The sequence below is a fragment of the Camelina sativa genome, chromosome 2 (assembly GCF_030686135.1).
Source record: "Camelina sativa cultivar CO46 ecotype springtype chromosome 2, ASM3068613v1".
In the NCBI taxonomy this organism is placed as follows: domain Eukaryota; kingdom Viridiplantae; phylum Streptophyta; class Magnoliopsida; order Brassicales; family Brassicaceae; genus Camelina; species Camelina sativa.
The window spans coordinates 1,824,047-1,839,653 of record NC_141881.1 but is presented as its reverse complement, the minus strand read 5'-3'; the positions used below and the strand labels follow the sequence as shown (position 1 = coordinate 1,839,653).

The 15,607-nt window shown below is 35.7% G+C and overlaps 5 protein-coding genes across 13 annotated transcripts; 1 reads left to right on the top strand and 4 right to left on the bottom strand.

The window, feature by feature from the left end:
- Window positions 1-219: 219 nt before the first annotated feature.
- On the bottom strand, window positions 220-2,572 carry LOC104714350 (putative clathrin assembly protein At4g02650). Its single transcript, XM_087464672.1, has 3 exons — window positions 1,798-2,572; window positions 811-1,665; window positions 220-693 (listed from the first exon to the last, which is right to left on the bottom strand). The coding sequence occupies exons 1-3, from the start codon at window positions 2,462-2,464 to the stop codon at window positions 398-400; spliced, it is 1,818 nt and encodes a 605-aa protein (XP_087320798.1). The 5' UTR covers window positions 2,465-2,572; the 3' UTR covers window positions 220-397.
- A 179-nt stretch (window positions 2,573-2,751) lies between these two features.
- LOC104714339 (basic leucine zipper 10-like) lies at window positions 2,752-5,164 on the bottom strand. Of its 2 annotated transcripts, none has more exons than XM_010431664.3 (7): window positions 4,639-5,164; window positions 4,451-4,532; window positions 3,917-4,109; window positions 3,754-3,829; window positions 3,541-3,666; window positions 3,075-3,433; window positions 2,752-2,962 (listed from the first exon to the last, which is right to left on the bottom strand). In XM_010431664.3, exons 1-7 carry the CDS (start codon window positions 5,029-5,031, stop codon window positions 2,941-2,943), a joined length of 1,251 nt encoding a protein of 416 aa, XP_010429966.1. In that variant the 5' UTR covers window positions 5,032-5,164; the 3' UTR covers window positions 2,752-2,940. The 2 variants fall into 2 exon arrangements, with proteins under 2 accessions (XP_010429966.1, XP_010429974.1); XM_010431672.3 differs by having other exon boundaries at window positions 3,917-4,091; window positions 4,639-5,147.
- Window positions 5,165-6,658: 1,494 nt separating this feature from the next.
- Window positions 6,659-11,731, bottom strand: LOC104714320 (putative disease resistance protein At1g15890). Of its 2 annotated transcripts, none has more exons than XM_087464641.1 (2): window positions 9,334-11,731; window positions 6,659-7,249 (listed from the first exon to the last, which is right to left on the bottom strand). In XM_087464641.1, exons 1-2 carry the CDS (start codon window positions 11,601-11,603, stop codon window positions 7,078-7,080), a joined length of 2,442 nt encoding a protein of 813 aa, XP_087320767.1. In that variant the 5' UTR covers window positions 11,604-11,731; the 3' UTR covers window positions 6,659-7,077. The 2 variants fall into 2 exon arrangements, with proteins under 2 accessions (XP_087320767.1, XP_087320769.1); XM_087464643.1 differs by lacking the exon at window positions 6,659-7,249 and having other exon boundaries at window positions 9,271-9,651; window positions 9,751-11,731.
- LOC104713235 (subtilisin-like protease SBT3.5) lies at window positions 7,350-8,985 on the top strand. 7 transcript variants are annotated; one of them, XR_015565958.1, is made up of 6 exons: window positions 7,372-7,594; window positions 7,960-8,057; window positions 8,149-8,229; window positions 8,338-8,393; window positions 8,503-8,584; window positions 8,777-8,985. XR_015565958.1 is itself a non-coding variant. In XM_087464659.1 (6 exons), the coding sequence occupies exons 2-6, from the start codon at window positions 8,048-8,050 to the stop codon at window positions 8,808-8,810; spliced, it is 285 nt and encodes a 94-aa protein (XP_087320785.1). In that variant the 5' UTR covers window positions 7,381-7,594; window positions 7,960-8,047; the 3' UTR covers window positions 8,811-8,985. The 7 variants fall into 7 exon arrangements, 1 of the variants encoding a protein (XP_087320785.1); XR_015565954.1 differs by having other exon boundaries at window positions 8,311-8,393; XM_087464659.1 differs by having other exon boundaries at window positions 7,381-7,594; window positions 8,316-8,393.
- A 1,567-nt stretch (window positions 11,732-13,298) lies between the features above and the next one.
- LOC104714311 (putative serine/threonine-protein kinase At1g01540) lies at window positions 13,299-15,185 on the bottom strand. The gene has a single exon (XM_010431628.3). It carries the CDS (start codon window positions 15,102-15,104, stop codon window positions 13,584-13,586), a length of 1,521 nt encoding a protein of 506 aa, XP_010429930.2. The 5' UTR covers window positions 15,105-15,185; the 3' UTR covers window positions 13,299-13,583.
- Between the last annotated feature and the right edge of the window lie 422 nt (window positions 15,186-15,607).

The following is a 15,607-nucleotide window of genomic DNA, read 5'->3' as shown; positions in this document are numbered from 1 at the left end:
GATAGATTTGAAACTTGTCCAGCATTAAAAATAAAAAGCTTCAGTTTACTATGTTAAATTGGGAGTTTAAATGTTTACTAACGTTAACAAGTTTCAGTTTCAGTTTAGTATGTATGAGTTTATAATATAGCTTCACATAGGTTTTGTTCACCAATTTATATGTGTTGTAGACGATTTTTTGGAGTGTTACAATTCGGAATTATATATAGTTAACAGAAGTAGAAAAAGACACATCATATATATGTTTCTTTTTCTGTCTTTAATTCTTCTTACAAGTTAACAAAGTAAAATGACCAAAAGAGTTTACAATGTTAGAGGGACAACAAAAAAGGACCTTTCTTTCAAGCTCTTCTCAGTGGTGATTCTTTTCTTTTGCATATGTTTGTTTATAATAATTTCAATAGCGAGGTGTGTAAGAATAAGGTCCCATGGAGTATGGAAGCTGATAATGTTGTTGTTGTTGTTGTTGTTGGTTTTGTCCGAAATGCATGTAACCTCCTTGTCTTCCATTTCTGTTGTATTGATCCCACATTATTTGTTCTTCCATTAACAATCTTTGTTTTCTCTCCATATCATTCATTTGCACGTACGCTGGTGGAGCCACCTCTAGCGATGCCGCGAATGGGTCCACCATTACCGCACTGGTGCTTCTGTTGGTTGTTGGTGGCGGCGCTGGCAATGCCAACATTGAGGCTGCATCACCATTTAGATCAAAATCAACAAGTCAAAACCAAATTGAACTCAATATAATTTGTAGGACCTCTCACTCTTTAAACTATGATAATAACAATCTTATAAATCTTTTTTAACCTGCTGGTCTTCCTGCAGAACCAAAAGCCACACTACTCGCACTTCCACTACTTCCATAAGCAGTAGACGTTTTGACCGCAGCGTTAACTGCACCGTACTGATACATTCCATCAAGCAACAAACTATCAAATCCTCCTCCAAGCTCACTCTTTTGTGCCGACAATCTTGTTGCCGATTTCACCAATGCCGTCTCCCAATCTGCCGAATCATCGTTAAACGCTTCCCACCCGGGTCCAGACGCGCTTTCAGTCCCAACGGCTCCATCGAACAACGCTAAAGCCAAACTGTCACCAACCGTTCCTGCTGTTGCACCTGATCCATCCGTTAAATCTAGTAAATCACCCTCTTGGTCTTGTCTTGAAGCCACTTCTTCAACATCTCCCTTTGTTTCCATCTTTACTTCTTCTTCTTCGACGTGTTCCGGTTCTGGTAAAGCTTTAATGGAGTTTAGATCTTCTTGAATTTCTTTAATTTCCTCTGTTTTATTCTCCTCCTCCTCCTCCACAGACTTTTTTGATGACGATTTTGTTGTTTGTGCAGCTAAAGCTGATTTATCTTTGATAAACTCATCCATGAGATCAAGTTTCTTCTGTGTGATCTTCTCCAATTCTGGATACTCTGAAGATCTTGCAACTCCCATGTTCTTACACCACCCGTAAAACGGATCTAACTCGTCGAATTGTTTAGAAACTCGACAGAAGAGTTCATAGACTTTGATCGAATCATGAATGTCTAATTCCATGAATCGATCTATAAATACTCCCATTATCTCTGTTATGTAATAGTATATCTGAAAACTCTCTTTTACTATTGGATACAAAGCCACAATCACCACTCTATTGTTCTTCGCATTACCTGTTGCAAAGACCTAACTTGTTAATCAAGAAAGTGTATAAAAACGTGGATTCCAAGGAAAGAGATTATAATGGAGAGGCCTCGATGGCTTAATTCACATTTCTAATTTGAATTAGTAAATAAATAAATTACCTGTTGGACGACAAGCTAAGAACCGATCAAGAAGCTGTTGTAAATGATGTACTCTAATGAAAATTTTCTCTGTTTTCATCTCTGTGACCGGTTTAGAATTAACCACAAGAGCTCTTGACCGAATATCGGTTTTGGTTTCTTGATGATCATCTTCCTCGCCGGAGTCACAATCACCGCCGTGTTTCCCTCTCTTTCCCTGCATCCGGAAGTCAAGCCTTTCGTCCAAATACAAAGCGTAAGTCCGAACAAAAGCAGAGTAATCCCAGGAATCAGACTGACTCGCATCTCTGAAATCAGACATGTTAAGTAACCTCGTTCCTCGTCTTGTTCCGAAGAAGATCTCTTGCTCGTAGGCTCGATCGCCATCTGTCAACAGCCGTTGGATCAAAATCAAGATTTTAAGAGCAACCGACCAGTTCTTGGTCTTGTTGAGACGTCTCGAGAGGATTGCCACACAAGCGCTTACGTAATTGCGTGAGTAAGAGGTTAGGTTTAAGATCTCTCTGACGTATTTCTCCTCCGCTGGATACTCGTCGTGTCGCGTGGCTTTCACGACGGCTATTTCGAGTTCCGTTAAAGAGCTGCTTCGACCTCCGACTTTGGCTAATCCTACGCTAGTTTGATCTTTCACGGCTCCAATGGCACGTTTCAGTTTACTGGAACCCATTTTTTGACCAAACGTACGCCGCAAAAGAGAGAGAGAGAGAGAGGAGAAAAAAAGGGAAGAACGACGCCTTTTTTTGTCAACTTGTTTGTCGTCGTCTCGATTTCTCCTCTGTTTCTTTTTGTTTTTGTCTTTCAGAAAGAAAGAAAATGTCTACCACGGAAATCGCCGAGGTTGTCGGAATTTAATGAGAAGGGGAAAATTAGAAAAGGCATGTCGGATATGATATGATTTGACCTGTCTTTCTTTTTAATTTGATAAAAACAGATCTCCACTCTGTCATTAAGCTATAAATAGAAACACGATTCTTTCTTATTAAGAATCTTGTAATGTTTATATAAGACAAGGACTGTTGTATATAAAAGCCATGAGACTGTATTTTCACAAAATGTTTTCTCATGGATCATAGCTTACTTATAACACTTACAAATTACAAATGCAGATGCATTAATATAGTGCGAACCCAGCTTCTTGTTTCATCAGTCCACGCATTTTTTCGGCCTGTAAAATGAGCCAAAAAATGGGGGAAACAGGAATCTGATCTGTATAAACATGTTTTTTTTTTTAAATTGTTCAATGGTCTTTAAAAAAAGAGAGCCACTGTTTAGCTTACCATGCTGAATCGTTCTGAGGTTCAGTAGTCCAGCCGTAAGGGTTGGCGTTTGGAGCAACATGGTGATTTTGCCCATTTCTTATTCTCGGCATCTGGGAGTTGGTTTGGGAGTTCAAATATGGAGGAGGAACGAAATTGTTTCCGAGTCTTGGAGGTAGAGTGGTTGGAATGCCGATGTTTGGATTTGACATATGATTTAGGTTTGAGTGTGGTTGAAAAGCTGGAATATTGCTAGAAGAATCCATCCTGTGGTTACCAGTTAATGGCATTCTGTTGTTGTTGTTATGTCCATTAGATCTCCCGAGAAGCATCGGATTCATTCCTGTTACTCTCTTTACGGTTTCTTCTGCCATTTTCACCTTAACATGACATGAAATTTACTATAATCATATATATAAAAAAACATAAGGCTGCTTCAGAAAAAAGGAGAGGGGAAGAATGTCTTAAAGTCTTGAAGTCTTCTTACTTTAGCTCTTAATGTCTCAATGTCAGCTTTTAGTATTCTATTTCCAACAGCAGCATCATCATACTTGTGATTCATGTTGCTCAGTTGCTTAAGAAGTGATGAATGTTCACCCTTTAGCTCATTAACCTACCAAAATAGAAATTAGGGCAGGCTCATTAAAAATTGTTCGACAAACAACAAAAAAAGAAGTGTTAAGAGGATATGATACAAAACCTGTGTTTCGAGATCACTTGTTTGCTCCTGCTTCCTCCTTCTAGATCGCCTAGCTGACTCTCGATTTGACAGCATCCTACAAATATTAAAGAAAGAACAAGGCTCTAAAATTGTATCACTGTAAAGGTAAGCTAACAAGGACTTGGAGAAAATAAATCATTACCTTCTAGATTTCTTTACATCCTCTGGATTCAAGGAACCAGTGGTTTCATTCTCTTCGTCAAGGTCATCGTCATCAGAATATTCTCTCGACGATCCACTAGTAACCTGCTTCATTGGTACACCAGTTTTTTTCAGCTCAGCTGGTAAGGAAGAAGTAATAACACCAACTTCTCCTCCTGGGGACACCAAAGAACCTACCACCATTAAACTTACTATGTGTGAGAGCCTCAAACAGATATCTGAAAGAAATGATTGGCCACGCTCCTGTTCAAAAGAAATATTGAACTAACCACAAGAATCCATCTAATTCCCAATCTCATTAGTCTTACAGAAAGAAGAGAAAGTCACAAAAAGATTGAAACTTGATTACTAATAAAATTAGGCGCATGATCGTTCAACAACAACAAACAAAGGTTACCATGTTCCATTTCGACAGCACAATTCCTTAACATAACGTTCATAGCAGAGACGAGAATATAGAAAAAACGAATCCACATGAGGAACTATAAGATGATAACAAGAAAAGGGCTCTTACCTTGAGTAAGAGGACTGGATTGAACTGGTTGAAATTGAGTTTCTGGAGAGCTAGTCGAATCTTCAGGCTTCACGAACCCAGCCTAAACAACAACACAAAGGAGAGAACATTAAAAGCTTTGAGATTCAAATCAAAAAACGCACAAATTACACATAAAGAGAGATTAACAAACAAACAAACAAACAAACCCTAAGAGCAACAACGGTAGCGCACTCAGACTCAAGCTTGTTCTTGAGAACACGATGGTAATCATCAACCACCGTCGCTGCAGCAGCAGCAGCACAATCCCGATTCCCCGAAGAATCGCGATCGCGAAATCGACTATCGTCCTCCTCGAAATCGTTCTGTCCAGAAACAGAAGGAAGAGACTGAGCCGAAGAAACACCGACGATCGCGTCGTTACCAAGTGGCTCAGAGCTCACCGCCGAAGAAGAAAACTCTTCGAGAAACATCTCGAAAGTCCATTCCGATTGGTCCTCCGCCGCCGTAACGGACTTGGAAGAGTCGGGATTAAGAGGAATCGGAGGTGATTCCCAGAAAGGATCGGAGAAATCGTCAATGGAGAAGATACTGTTCATCATCGCTCTCTTTCTTCACTTTCTGATTCTTCTTTTCTTTTGTCGGTACTTCCGCCTATTTGCATTTAGGTCCACCCACACCCAGAATATTCTCTTTTCTTTTTCTTCTATATACGCACAAAATTAAAAATATATTGGTATTTCTTTACATATTCTGATTTTTAATAGTGTTATAATATTAATATTCGTATAACGCTCAACTAATATTTGCATGAAAAAAATTAATGCCAACATTGTTATTTGATTTATTAGTTTACTCATCAAAAGTTTGATTGATTCAATTGACTAGTGGTGATATATAACAAGGATATTAACATAAACCATTTGACTAAATTTTAAATCTATCAATAATGTAACATATGAAAATTTTAGGCACAAAAAAAAAATTGAAGTTCACTCTTTTTGGATTTATGGTTTTTTTTTTCTAATCCAAAACTTGAAATTCTTGATAGTTATGATAATTAATAATATACACAAAAGTTTCTAAAAATGATTAACGAACTATAATTTTTCGCGCGTGAATGTAAACGGTCATTTAAAAAAAAATTCAAAATCTTATAACGGATTTATGGAATTTCTTTTTATGGACATAAACCAAAAGATCTTAACTTAGATGTCACCAAAAACACAAATCATCACTATGTTGGCTATATATTACAATAAATTTATGATAGACTAACCTAAAGAAAACAAAAAATTCAAGCAGCATTTTTAATTATTGCAAAGTTACAAAAATCTACATATATACATATACTACACAAAAGAAACAACTTCTAAAATCTATTTAATTTCTTTACATATTCTAATTTTTTTAATAGTATTATGATATTAATATTTGCATGAAAAAAGTAACTGTTTGATGCCAACATTATTATTTGATTTATTAGTTTACTCATCAAAAGTTTGATTGATTCAATTGACTAGTACTGGTGATATATAACAAGGACATTAACATAAACCATTAGACTAAATTTTAAATCTATCAATAATGTAACATATGAAAATTTTAGGCACAAAAGAAAAATTCACGAAGTTCACTCTATTTTGATTTATGGTTTTTTGTTTTCTAATCCAAAACTTGAAATTTTTTGATAGTTATGATAATTAATAATATACACAAAAGTCTCTAAAAATGATTTTCAAAGTATAATTTTTGGCGCGTAAATTTAAACGGTCATTAAAAAAAAAATCAAAATCTTATAACGGATTTATGGAATTTCTTTTTATGGACATAAACCAAAGGACCTTAACTTAGATGTCACCAAAAACACAAATCATCACTATATATGTAGGCTATATATTACTATAGACTAACCTAAAGAAAACATATATTCAAGCAGCATAATTATTGCAAAGTTACAAAAAAAACTACATATATACATATATACCACACACAAGAAACAACTTCTAAATAAAAAAATAGTAAAAATTATAATGCCAAAACATTTCTCTTTACTGATTCTCCTTCTTCTCCAAAACTTTTTTTTTTTAATTTCCATTTTTATTTTAGTATTCTTGTTGTATCTATTGGTATGATATTTGGTGGAAAACAAAATATGTATTATTATTATGATGTCCACTAATATTCATCAGAATAATCGTTGTCTTTATCAACATGACAAACAAAAACAACAAGTCTTTGAATTTAAACTATTTAAGAGATGACAATTGACAAACCTGTTAACGAAAAAAAATAGTTTATGAATTTGCATTGTTTTGGAACAAAAGTTTGGAACTTTGGGAAGTGCAACTAGACAGCAAACACAAACGGAATTGAGAACATAGAGGATACAGTTACACAGAGTGTGTGAAAATCAAGCCAGTGAGAGAGAGAGAGAGAGAGAGAGAGAGAGAACAGGACTACAGCTGTGATCTGTAATAAGGTGTTCAGGAGTCTAGTACGTGTTTCCAATTTGCCCTCCATTATTCTTCGTGTCTCAGTAACTCAGTGACAGCTTTGGACAGTTAATGGTAGTGAAGTTTTTCAGGGTAGTCCGAAGAGCTGGAAGATTCCAGCAGATTCCCTTTAACTCGGCCATAAGACTTACATCAAGAGTTTCCAGCTTCCCAAAGGGTACTACAATATCCGGATGCACATTGGTAATACTTATTGCATTCTCTCTGTTTATTATTTCTTCTATGCTCGATGACTCGCTTACAGATAGATACGTGAGATTTTGGGCAAACAACAGCCATGTCAAATCCCTCGGACCTTCCAACACTACAAGAAACGCGGCGGTTAACGTCGGTATATTAAAGTCAATTAGTAAACTGACGTTAAACTTTCAATTAGAAAGGATTTTTGCGTCGCTTTAGAAACCGACTTAAACCGATAGTTGTTTTGCGTCATTTATAAGTTTTCGATTACACGCCGACAAAAAAAAAAAAAAAATTTCGATTACACTTCTGATCTCTTCCATTTATGAGTTCTTAGCTTCTCGTCGCTGTGGAGTTCCGATCTCTTTTCTGATCCAAGCTCAGAGGCGTAGAAGCATATCTTAACCGATGATCTGTGTAACGGATTGAGACAAACGAGCATCCTAACTCATCGAATCCACCAAATCAGGTATTGATTCTAACTTGGAACATGATCGGAGATATTCGCCGTTAGGTTATCGGAAATTTAGATGGAGAATCGTGATAGTTTGATACGGGAAGTTGAAATCTCAGTGTTTGAAAGCATCGATCCTTTTAGTTTATAGATTTTTCAGAATTGATCAATAGGAGAAATTATGATTGGTTTCATTGAGTTTCAAAGTAGAAGAACTGGTATAGAGGAACTGGCGGAGATGAAAATTCATGGATTTACCTGAGTTTAAGAAAAGATTAATTGGTTGCTCGATTTGCTCTTGATTAGACAATGTCAATTCAGAAGAGAAAAAGATGGAAACATCTATACAATAGATTGAATGCTCTTGCTTGCTCATATAGCTTCCTAAAAGATTGAAGAAACACAACAACTTTTTTCATGCCTCATGGAATGAGGAATTTTAGATCATCAGTTTGATGATGGATTTGAATGTTGCAAGGTAAATATATCTTATTTTATCAGACAACAAAACTAAATACTAATAATAGGCCATGACCAGATTTTACTTGTGTTGTGATAATCTCATATAGTGTTTTTGGGTGAGAAGCAACATGATATCCTGAGTTTGTCACAGAATCTCATCAACAGATGTTGTCATCCCTTATTGGAAGGTACAAAGCTAGCTATTTGATTAGTACTTGACGCTGTTTTATGTCTCAAGCTTTTACCAAAGGTTTTATCTTGTGTCATAGTAAAGCACATGAATCAATGATGTACAGTTACCAACATGGCTTCCAGGCTTTGCTTACCGAGTCACAATTCAAGAAAACTGCTGGTACGTACTTACAAGCTCACTTTATATATTATCTAACACTAAGGGATTGACATAGAACATACTATTCTATAATCTCTCGAATCTGATAATCCTCTGTTTCTTTGTGTAGAGTGGGCACTTTTGGTATGGAGAGAAAAGACAAATTGTTCAACCCTCTTTGTCCAAGATTTCTCTAGCTCCAAGAATCTAAGGTACATTCTTATTGCCTTATAAATGGCATGAAATCAAGCTCCCTCCTTTAACTGTTTTATTTATTTATTTCATTGTGTGTGATTCTCTAGGCACAGTTAGATATATGTATGCTTAATGTGTGCTCTGGTTTAAAGCAATTATTGTAGGATGCACAAAGACTAACTACGAAAATCTATGATTATCGTGTTTAGGGGCTTTTACACACACTTCTCTGCTCATTGCTGAAAGGATGTATATTCTACAGGAGGACCTTTTGAAAGTTTTGAAGATATTTACGAGCAAAAGAAAAGGCTTTGAAGATTATAGATAAAAATTGTGGATAATATTTTTACTTAAGAAACATTTAGACGTTTTTGTGTAAAATTTATACGTTTGATTAATAGAAATTTAATATGGTCTACTATGGTTTCTACTTTCAAAGTTTTCGTTGACTACTAATTCTTTTTATATTTACTAAATAATAGTCAGAAAATTTAACAATAAAGAACTGAAATCACCACAATACGTCGGTTTATATAACCGACGTAAGCATTAACGTCAATGAATAATCGACGTTAATATTTATTAAACCGATGGTAAATTTCTGACGTTAAACATAGCGTCACTTGCTAAACTGATGCAAAAAAATTTAACGTCGAAGCTTGTTAAGTCGGTTTGAAAACCGACGTTATATTATTCAATTCAGTCATTAACCGACGCTAAACATTAAAAAAACCGACGTTAAAAGCTTTTTTTTTTGTAGTGCAACTCGAATGTTTGAACAATGGAGAGGTGCTTGAAGCCTTGAGAACTTGTGCACATTGGTGAAAGCCCCGCAGTACTTTCTTTGCTTTTACAATCTATCTTTATCTCAAAGATTTTGGATTCCAGAATTATAAAGCGGTGAAGATCACCTAGAGCCACCGTGTTTAATGTTACAACATGAGCTGACATGTTGTTGAGACATAAACCTCGGATAGTACTCGCCAATTCCTTCACTTCTTGTATACTTTCTAAAATCCTAGCATCATCTATGGTTACTGTTGAAATCCTCAAGTGCTTCAAGAGTTGTAGCTCTTCTATTAATCTGTCGTCAACACAAACACGAGAATATAACAGTTTTAACACTTGAAGATTTGGTAAAATTTTTGATACCCCAACAAGACTTTGAAGTTCATTAGTATACTCAAGATTCAGGTTGATTAGTTTCGTCAACTCCTTGAGACCAACTGGTAACCATTTTATCATCGTGGATGATAAGTTGAGATATTGTAACGAACCCAAGTTAGAGATTTCTTCCGGTAAACAAGAAAGACTCCCATTTCCCGAAAGATCCAAGACCACAAGTGCTGGCATAAACCGAAAGAATTCACCTGAAATATTCACCAACTTGTTTTTCTGAAGTAATAAGGTTGAAAGATTAGGGCAGTTGAAGTTGTTGCAAGATATCTCCACAATCTTATTACTTACTAAAGACATCCGTCTCATAACTTTCCAGTTGATGTCATTCGGTACATGGCCTAACTGGACACCGGTTTTAACACAGAGTGTTTCTTTCTGTTTCCCAAAGTCAGACGCTATCCAAAGAGCCATCTCACGTATCACATCATGCATTTTCACATTGTTTGAGAAATCACCATGCATCAATAAATGTGCACGAAGTAACGTACCAATTATATCATGACCTTGGTAGTAGTTAGCAGCTACATCTTCATCTCCATTTCCATCTATGAATCCTTCGCATATCCAATATTCTATCAGTTTCTCCTTCTCAATTTGAAAATCTTCCGGGAACAAAGAACAGTATAGGAAGCATGATTTGACTTTCTCATCCTTCAAACTATCATAACTGAACTTCAAAACGGAAAAAAGATTTACTTCAATCCCTGGAAAGCGGAGGCTAGACGAATTCAACACATGAATGTCATGTTCCCATTCTTGTATAGTCTCTTTACATGCCATGGCTTTGCCAATGACATTAAGAGCAAGTGGCAAGCGACAACATTTCTGAACAACTTTTCTAGCAAGTGCGGTAATTTCCTGATGGCTCTTTAACAAGGTTTGATCTCCAACTATCTTTTGGAACAAATCCCACGCATCATCTGGAGACAAACACTTAACTTCCATCGTCTCATCAACCTCCATATCTTTGCAAACTTCTATAGAGCGAGTGGTGAGAAGTATCTTGGATCCATTTTCTTCAGTTGGAGGTGGAACTCCTATTTTGTTTAAATCTACTTTGCTCCATAGATCATCCAATAACAGCACAAACTTCTTTCTGTTAAGATTATTGTATATGTCAGCGGCTCTCTCCTTTTCGGTTTTTTGTTTACATTCCTTGTCAAGACCTAGTCTTACCAATATCTGCTCCTGGATGACTTCGTTTTGCAAATCTTTGGAGACCACAACCCATATCACAATATCAAATCCACTCATCACTTGAAGGAACTTATTGTTAATACGAGTCAAGAGAGTGGTTTTGCCTACTCCCCCCATACCATAAAGACCCAAACTTCTGTGTCCATCGCTCATGAGGTGGTTCCATGTGCTTTCGACAATAGTATCCAAACCAACAGTGGTTTGGATATGCTTCTCCTCCACCTTAGGTGCATGACCTTTCGCTGCCACCACTTCAAAAACTCCTTTCGATAGAAGTCCTTGAACTTCGTTCAGTTTCTTGGATAACTTTTTACCATAATCACAGCCTGATATGAGATTTTTAGAACAGTATCCGCAGAGACACAATCTTCTAGTTTGAGCTGATCTAGCCTCAAGCAGATCATTGACTTGAGACCCAAGAGTTTCTACCCTTGAAAACCATCCTTGGACTTGAGCAAGCCGTTGCAAACCTTTGTCTTCCTCTAAGACAACTCTTCTTAACAGATCATCTCGTTTTGCCTCGAGTTCTTGCATAGTGTTCTCCAGAGCCTCGAGGTTTCCTTCCATCATGTGAATGTCATTTTGATCACCAAATAAGCAGCCACAAGCATGATTCAACACTTGATCGCAGGATATCTCAAACGCTAAACAGTTTCCCATCTTGCTCAAACTTTCTAGAAAAGCAACCGTACGTTGTTTACTGCCAAGGAGACGCAAGAAAAAGAATATCCAAAAGAAGAAACTGGATAGGGAAAGAGAAGAGGAATGCACATAAAGTCAATGTCTACATGAAAGAAAATGTCAGACGACATACGTATATAGTTTATTGAAAGTGGCAGCTTCCAGGAAAGTCAATGTTTCGTTCAAATGTCACTTTCATATTATTTCTTCAAGTTTAAGCACGAAGTCTAGATAGAGCTGGCTGAAATAAATAAGGAAATTGACATAACCATAAACGTTAGACATCTCTCTCTTCGAAGACTTTTACCTTCACTAAATAAATCTATATATACATTTTTAGAGACATTTAACAAATAAATCTTAAAGTTGGAATATATTTACAAACATGTCATTGAAATTAAATAATTAATTTAATAAACAAATTAATTCTATCTATATTTGATTTTTTATATAGAAATTAAGTGTTTTAAAAGGTAACAAACATAATTACAAATGTATATAAATTTTATTTCCTTATTTTATAAGGAGATAAATGAAGAGTTTCACCCAAGTATTGTTCTTACTTGATAAAAATTTGAAAAATTGATTTGATAAAAAGTGACTTTTAGCCTCACATACTATATTTTACTTTCACGGTTTCATATGATGATTTTTTGCGGATTAAAAATCTTTGAACATGTTGCGTGATCCGCCTAGCATGACGGGTCTGGACTATAGAACCAACACTAAAACTAGTACTCCATCCGTTTCAAAATATAGAATGTTTTAAATAAACCACGCAGATTAAGAAGTCTTTACTTTTAACAAGTTCAACCAATCAGAAACAATACTACATAATATAAAATACTAAACTAATCTAAAAGTTGCATAGAAACTTGAAAACATCTTATATTATGAAACAAAAAACTTGTCTAAACATCTTATATTTTGAAACGGAAGAAGTAGTTTATTTCATATACTATAGATTTGTAGTCATAGTTTGGAAAATTAACTTATAAATTATTTAGTATATGAACTACAAAATATTACACATACTACAACACATTCTTAATATTCCAAAAAAGAAAAATTGTATACACATAAAAATATACACTAACATACCATATAGGCATATATATATATATATATATATCTGTTTAATTGTAGAATACAAAACTAAATGTTTTTAAATTTTATATTCTATCTAATAACAAACTTAATGTAATTAGGTTCTATACTGTACAAAAACGTAAGAAGAAAAAAAAACATTCTAAACAAAATTATAAATTAATTAGATAAAACTTAATTAATTAAGAATTTGAAAACTAAATAAATTAAAAATCATTATTTAAAATACAATAATTTATAATTTAGTCCCGCGGTGTACCGTGAGTGAAAACCTAATAAGAAAGTATAACATAAACCGTTAAGACATTTTAATCCAACAAAACTAACATATGTCAGAAAATCATGAGACTCACTCTATTTTGTGTTTGTAAACACAAATCAGAAGATAAAATAAAGGGAATAAATCTCACCAAAAGCAATTAAAAAAAATGAGAAAATTTATTATACAGTAGATCATTTTCAATCCAAAATTTTATGTGAACTAAAATAATATACACAGAAAAAAAAAGATCTTACATAGACATTTTTTCACACCATAAGCAAATTTAAACGTCAAATTAAAAAGTATTTATGAAAATAATTAATAATATTTATGAAATTCACTCTCTATATTTCTTTTTATACACAAACTTAAAAAATAAATAAAAACCCTTAACATCCAATAACACAACACACTATTTAACTCTTTAGGCTATATTACAATAGACTGAATCTAAAGAAAAGAAAAAAAAAAACCATATATATATATATATATATATATATATTTTTTTTTGCAAGCCACATTTAATTATTGCAAAATTCCAAAAAATCTACACACATAACACACAAAACTTCTAAAAATAGTTAACAAAATTACTGATTCTCATTCTCCTTCTCCAAAGCTAATTGGTCATTGTTGATCAGAACAGAATTACCACTCTCATCCGCTGATTCATTCACATCTGTCTTCCTCCGTGGTGACTTTCCCGGTTCTATTCCTCCTCCTCCTCCTCCTCCTCCAGAGTTTCTCCGATCATCTCTAGTAGTGACTAAATCCTCAGCTTCAAGCATGTGAATGATATGACCCATCTTTGGTCTCTTCTGAGCATTAGGATCAACACATCTCAAAGCTACCAAAAGAGTACGTTTTAATGACCTTAACGACGGTTTCTCAACCATCCTCGGATCCAAAACACCTTCCGCATCTCGATTCGTCACCATTCTCTTCAACCATTCCACAAGATTCACTTCTCCCGGAGCCCTGCTATAATCCACAGGACTCCTCCCTGAAATGATCTCCATAACCAAAACACCAAAGCTATAAATATCGCTTCTCTCATTCAACATCCCTGTACTCGCGTATTCAGGAGCCACATACCCAAACGTACCCATCACACGAGTAGTCACATAGCTCATCTCTGAACCCAAAAGCTTAGCTAACCCAAAGTCTGAAACTTTCGAGTTCCATTGCTTGTCAAGCAAGATATTACTTGATTTGATATCACGATGAACAACCTTAGGCTCAAGACCTTCGTGTAAATACATCAACCCTTTAGCTGTTCCAAGAACAATGTTCATTCTAATCTCCCAAGTAAGAGGACTCTTAAACCCCAAACCACCACCATGAAGCCACTGTTCTAAATTCCCATTATCAACATATTCGTAAACTAACATCCTATGAGCACCTTCAACGCAATAACCAAGCAACCTCACCAGATTCTTGTGCCTCACTCTTCCAATAGCTTCAACTTCGACTTTGAACTCTCTCTCAGCTTGTCCTTTGTTGTTGAGCAGATTCTTAATAGCCACCATTGACTTGTCCTCAAGAACACCTCTATACACAATCCCATACCCTCCTTGTCCGATCACATTCTCGTCAGCGAATCCATTAGTAGAAACCTCAAGCTCCCTCAACGTATACCAATGTCCCCAACCTAAATGAGAAACCTCAGGACCCGCCGACATAATAATTAAACCCTGATCACCCGACCCGGAACCCGACCCGGAACCAGTCCAACCACCTCGTTCCGGATACGAAATCCGATGATCTTTCCCAATTTCTATGTGAATTTTGGTATCGTCTTCTCTCTGTTTAGTCTCCGGAGTTGGGTCGGGTTGAACCGGAGGTCGAGACGGGTCAACCTGAATCTCCTTGGAAACAACGGGAACAATCGTGTGGTGATGAGACTTAGAAGAAGAAGAAGAAGGGTCGAGAGATGACTTGTTCTTGTTCTTGTTGTTGCTTCGTCTGTAAACGAACCAGAGAGAGATGAGAACGAGTAAAAGAACGATCGCGGCACCAACGCAAACGCCGAGAACGACCCATAAACGCAAATTGAAAATAGAAGTGTGTCTCGAGAGCTGATTGTTGTTGAGAGAGTGAGAATCCGCCATTTGCAGCAGCTCCACTGACTCACTCTTCTTCTTCTTCTTCTAGATTTTTTTTGCTTTTGTTCTGCTTCACATATAAAAATATCACAGGAGGTTTTTTTTCTGAAGTAGAGACAAAAGAGAGGTAAGAGAAAAGACAGAACTACCCTTGAAGAGGCAAAAGCTGGCTTTGATGGGACTTGCACTCATTTCATTATTAATTATTATTTACAGTTTTGCCACTTTTACTGTTAAATTGTTAAAGAGCAATCATTAAAGGAGGGTTAGTATTGTGATTAAGGGGATAAGTTAGGGGTAATCTAGTCAATTGAATCGTGTTCTGACTTCGAGTTTTATTTTTTTGCGCGTGGTCGTTTTTGGTAGTGATTACAAATCTATCTATCTATCTATCGGATCAAATCGAAAAAAACGAGAAGAACAGAGAAGAAAAAGAGGTAATGAGTGAAATCTAGGAGCTTTTTCTCCATCTGTAATCTAAGATCAGGAATTGTATTAGGGTTTGTACT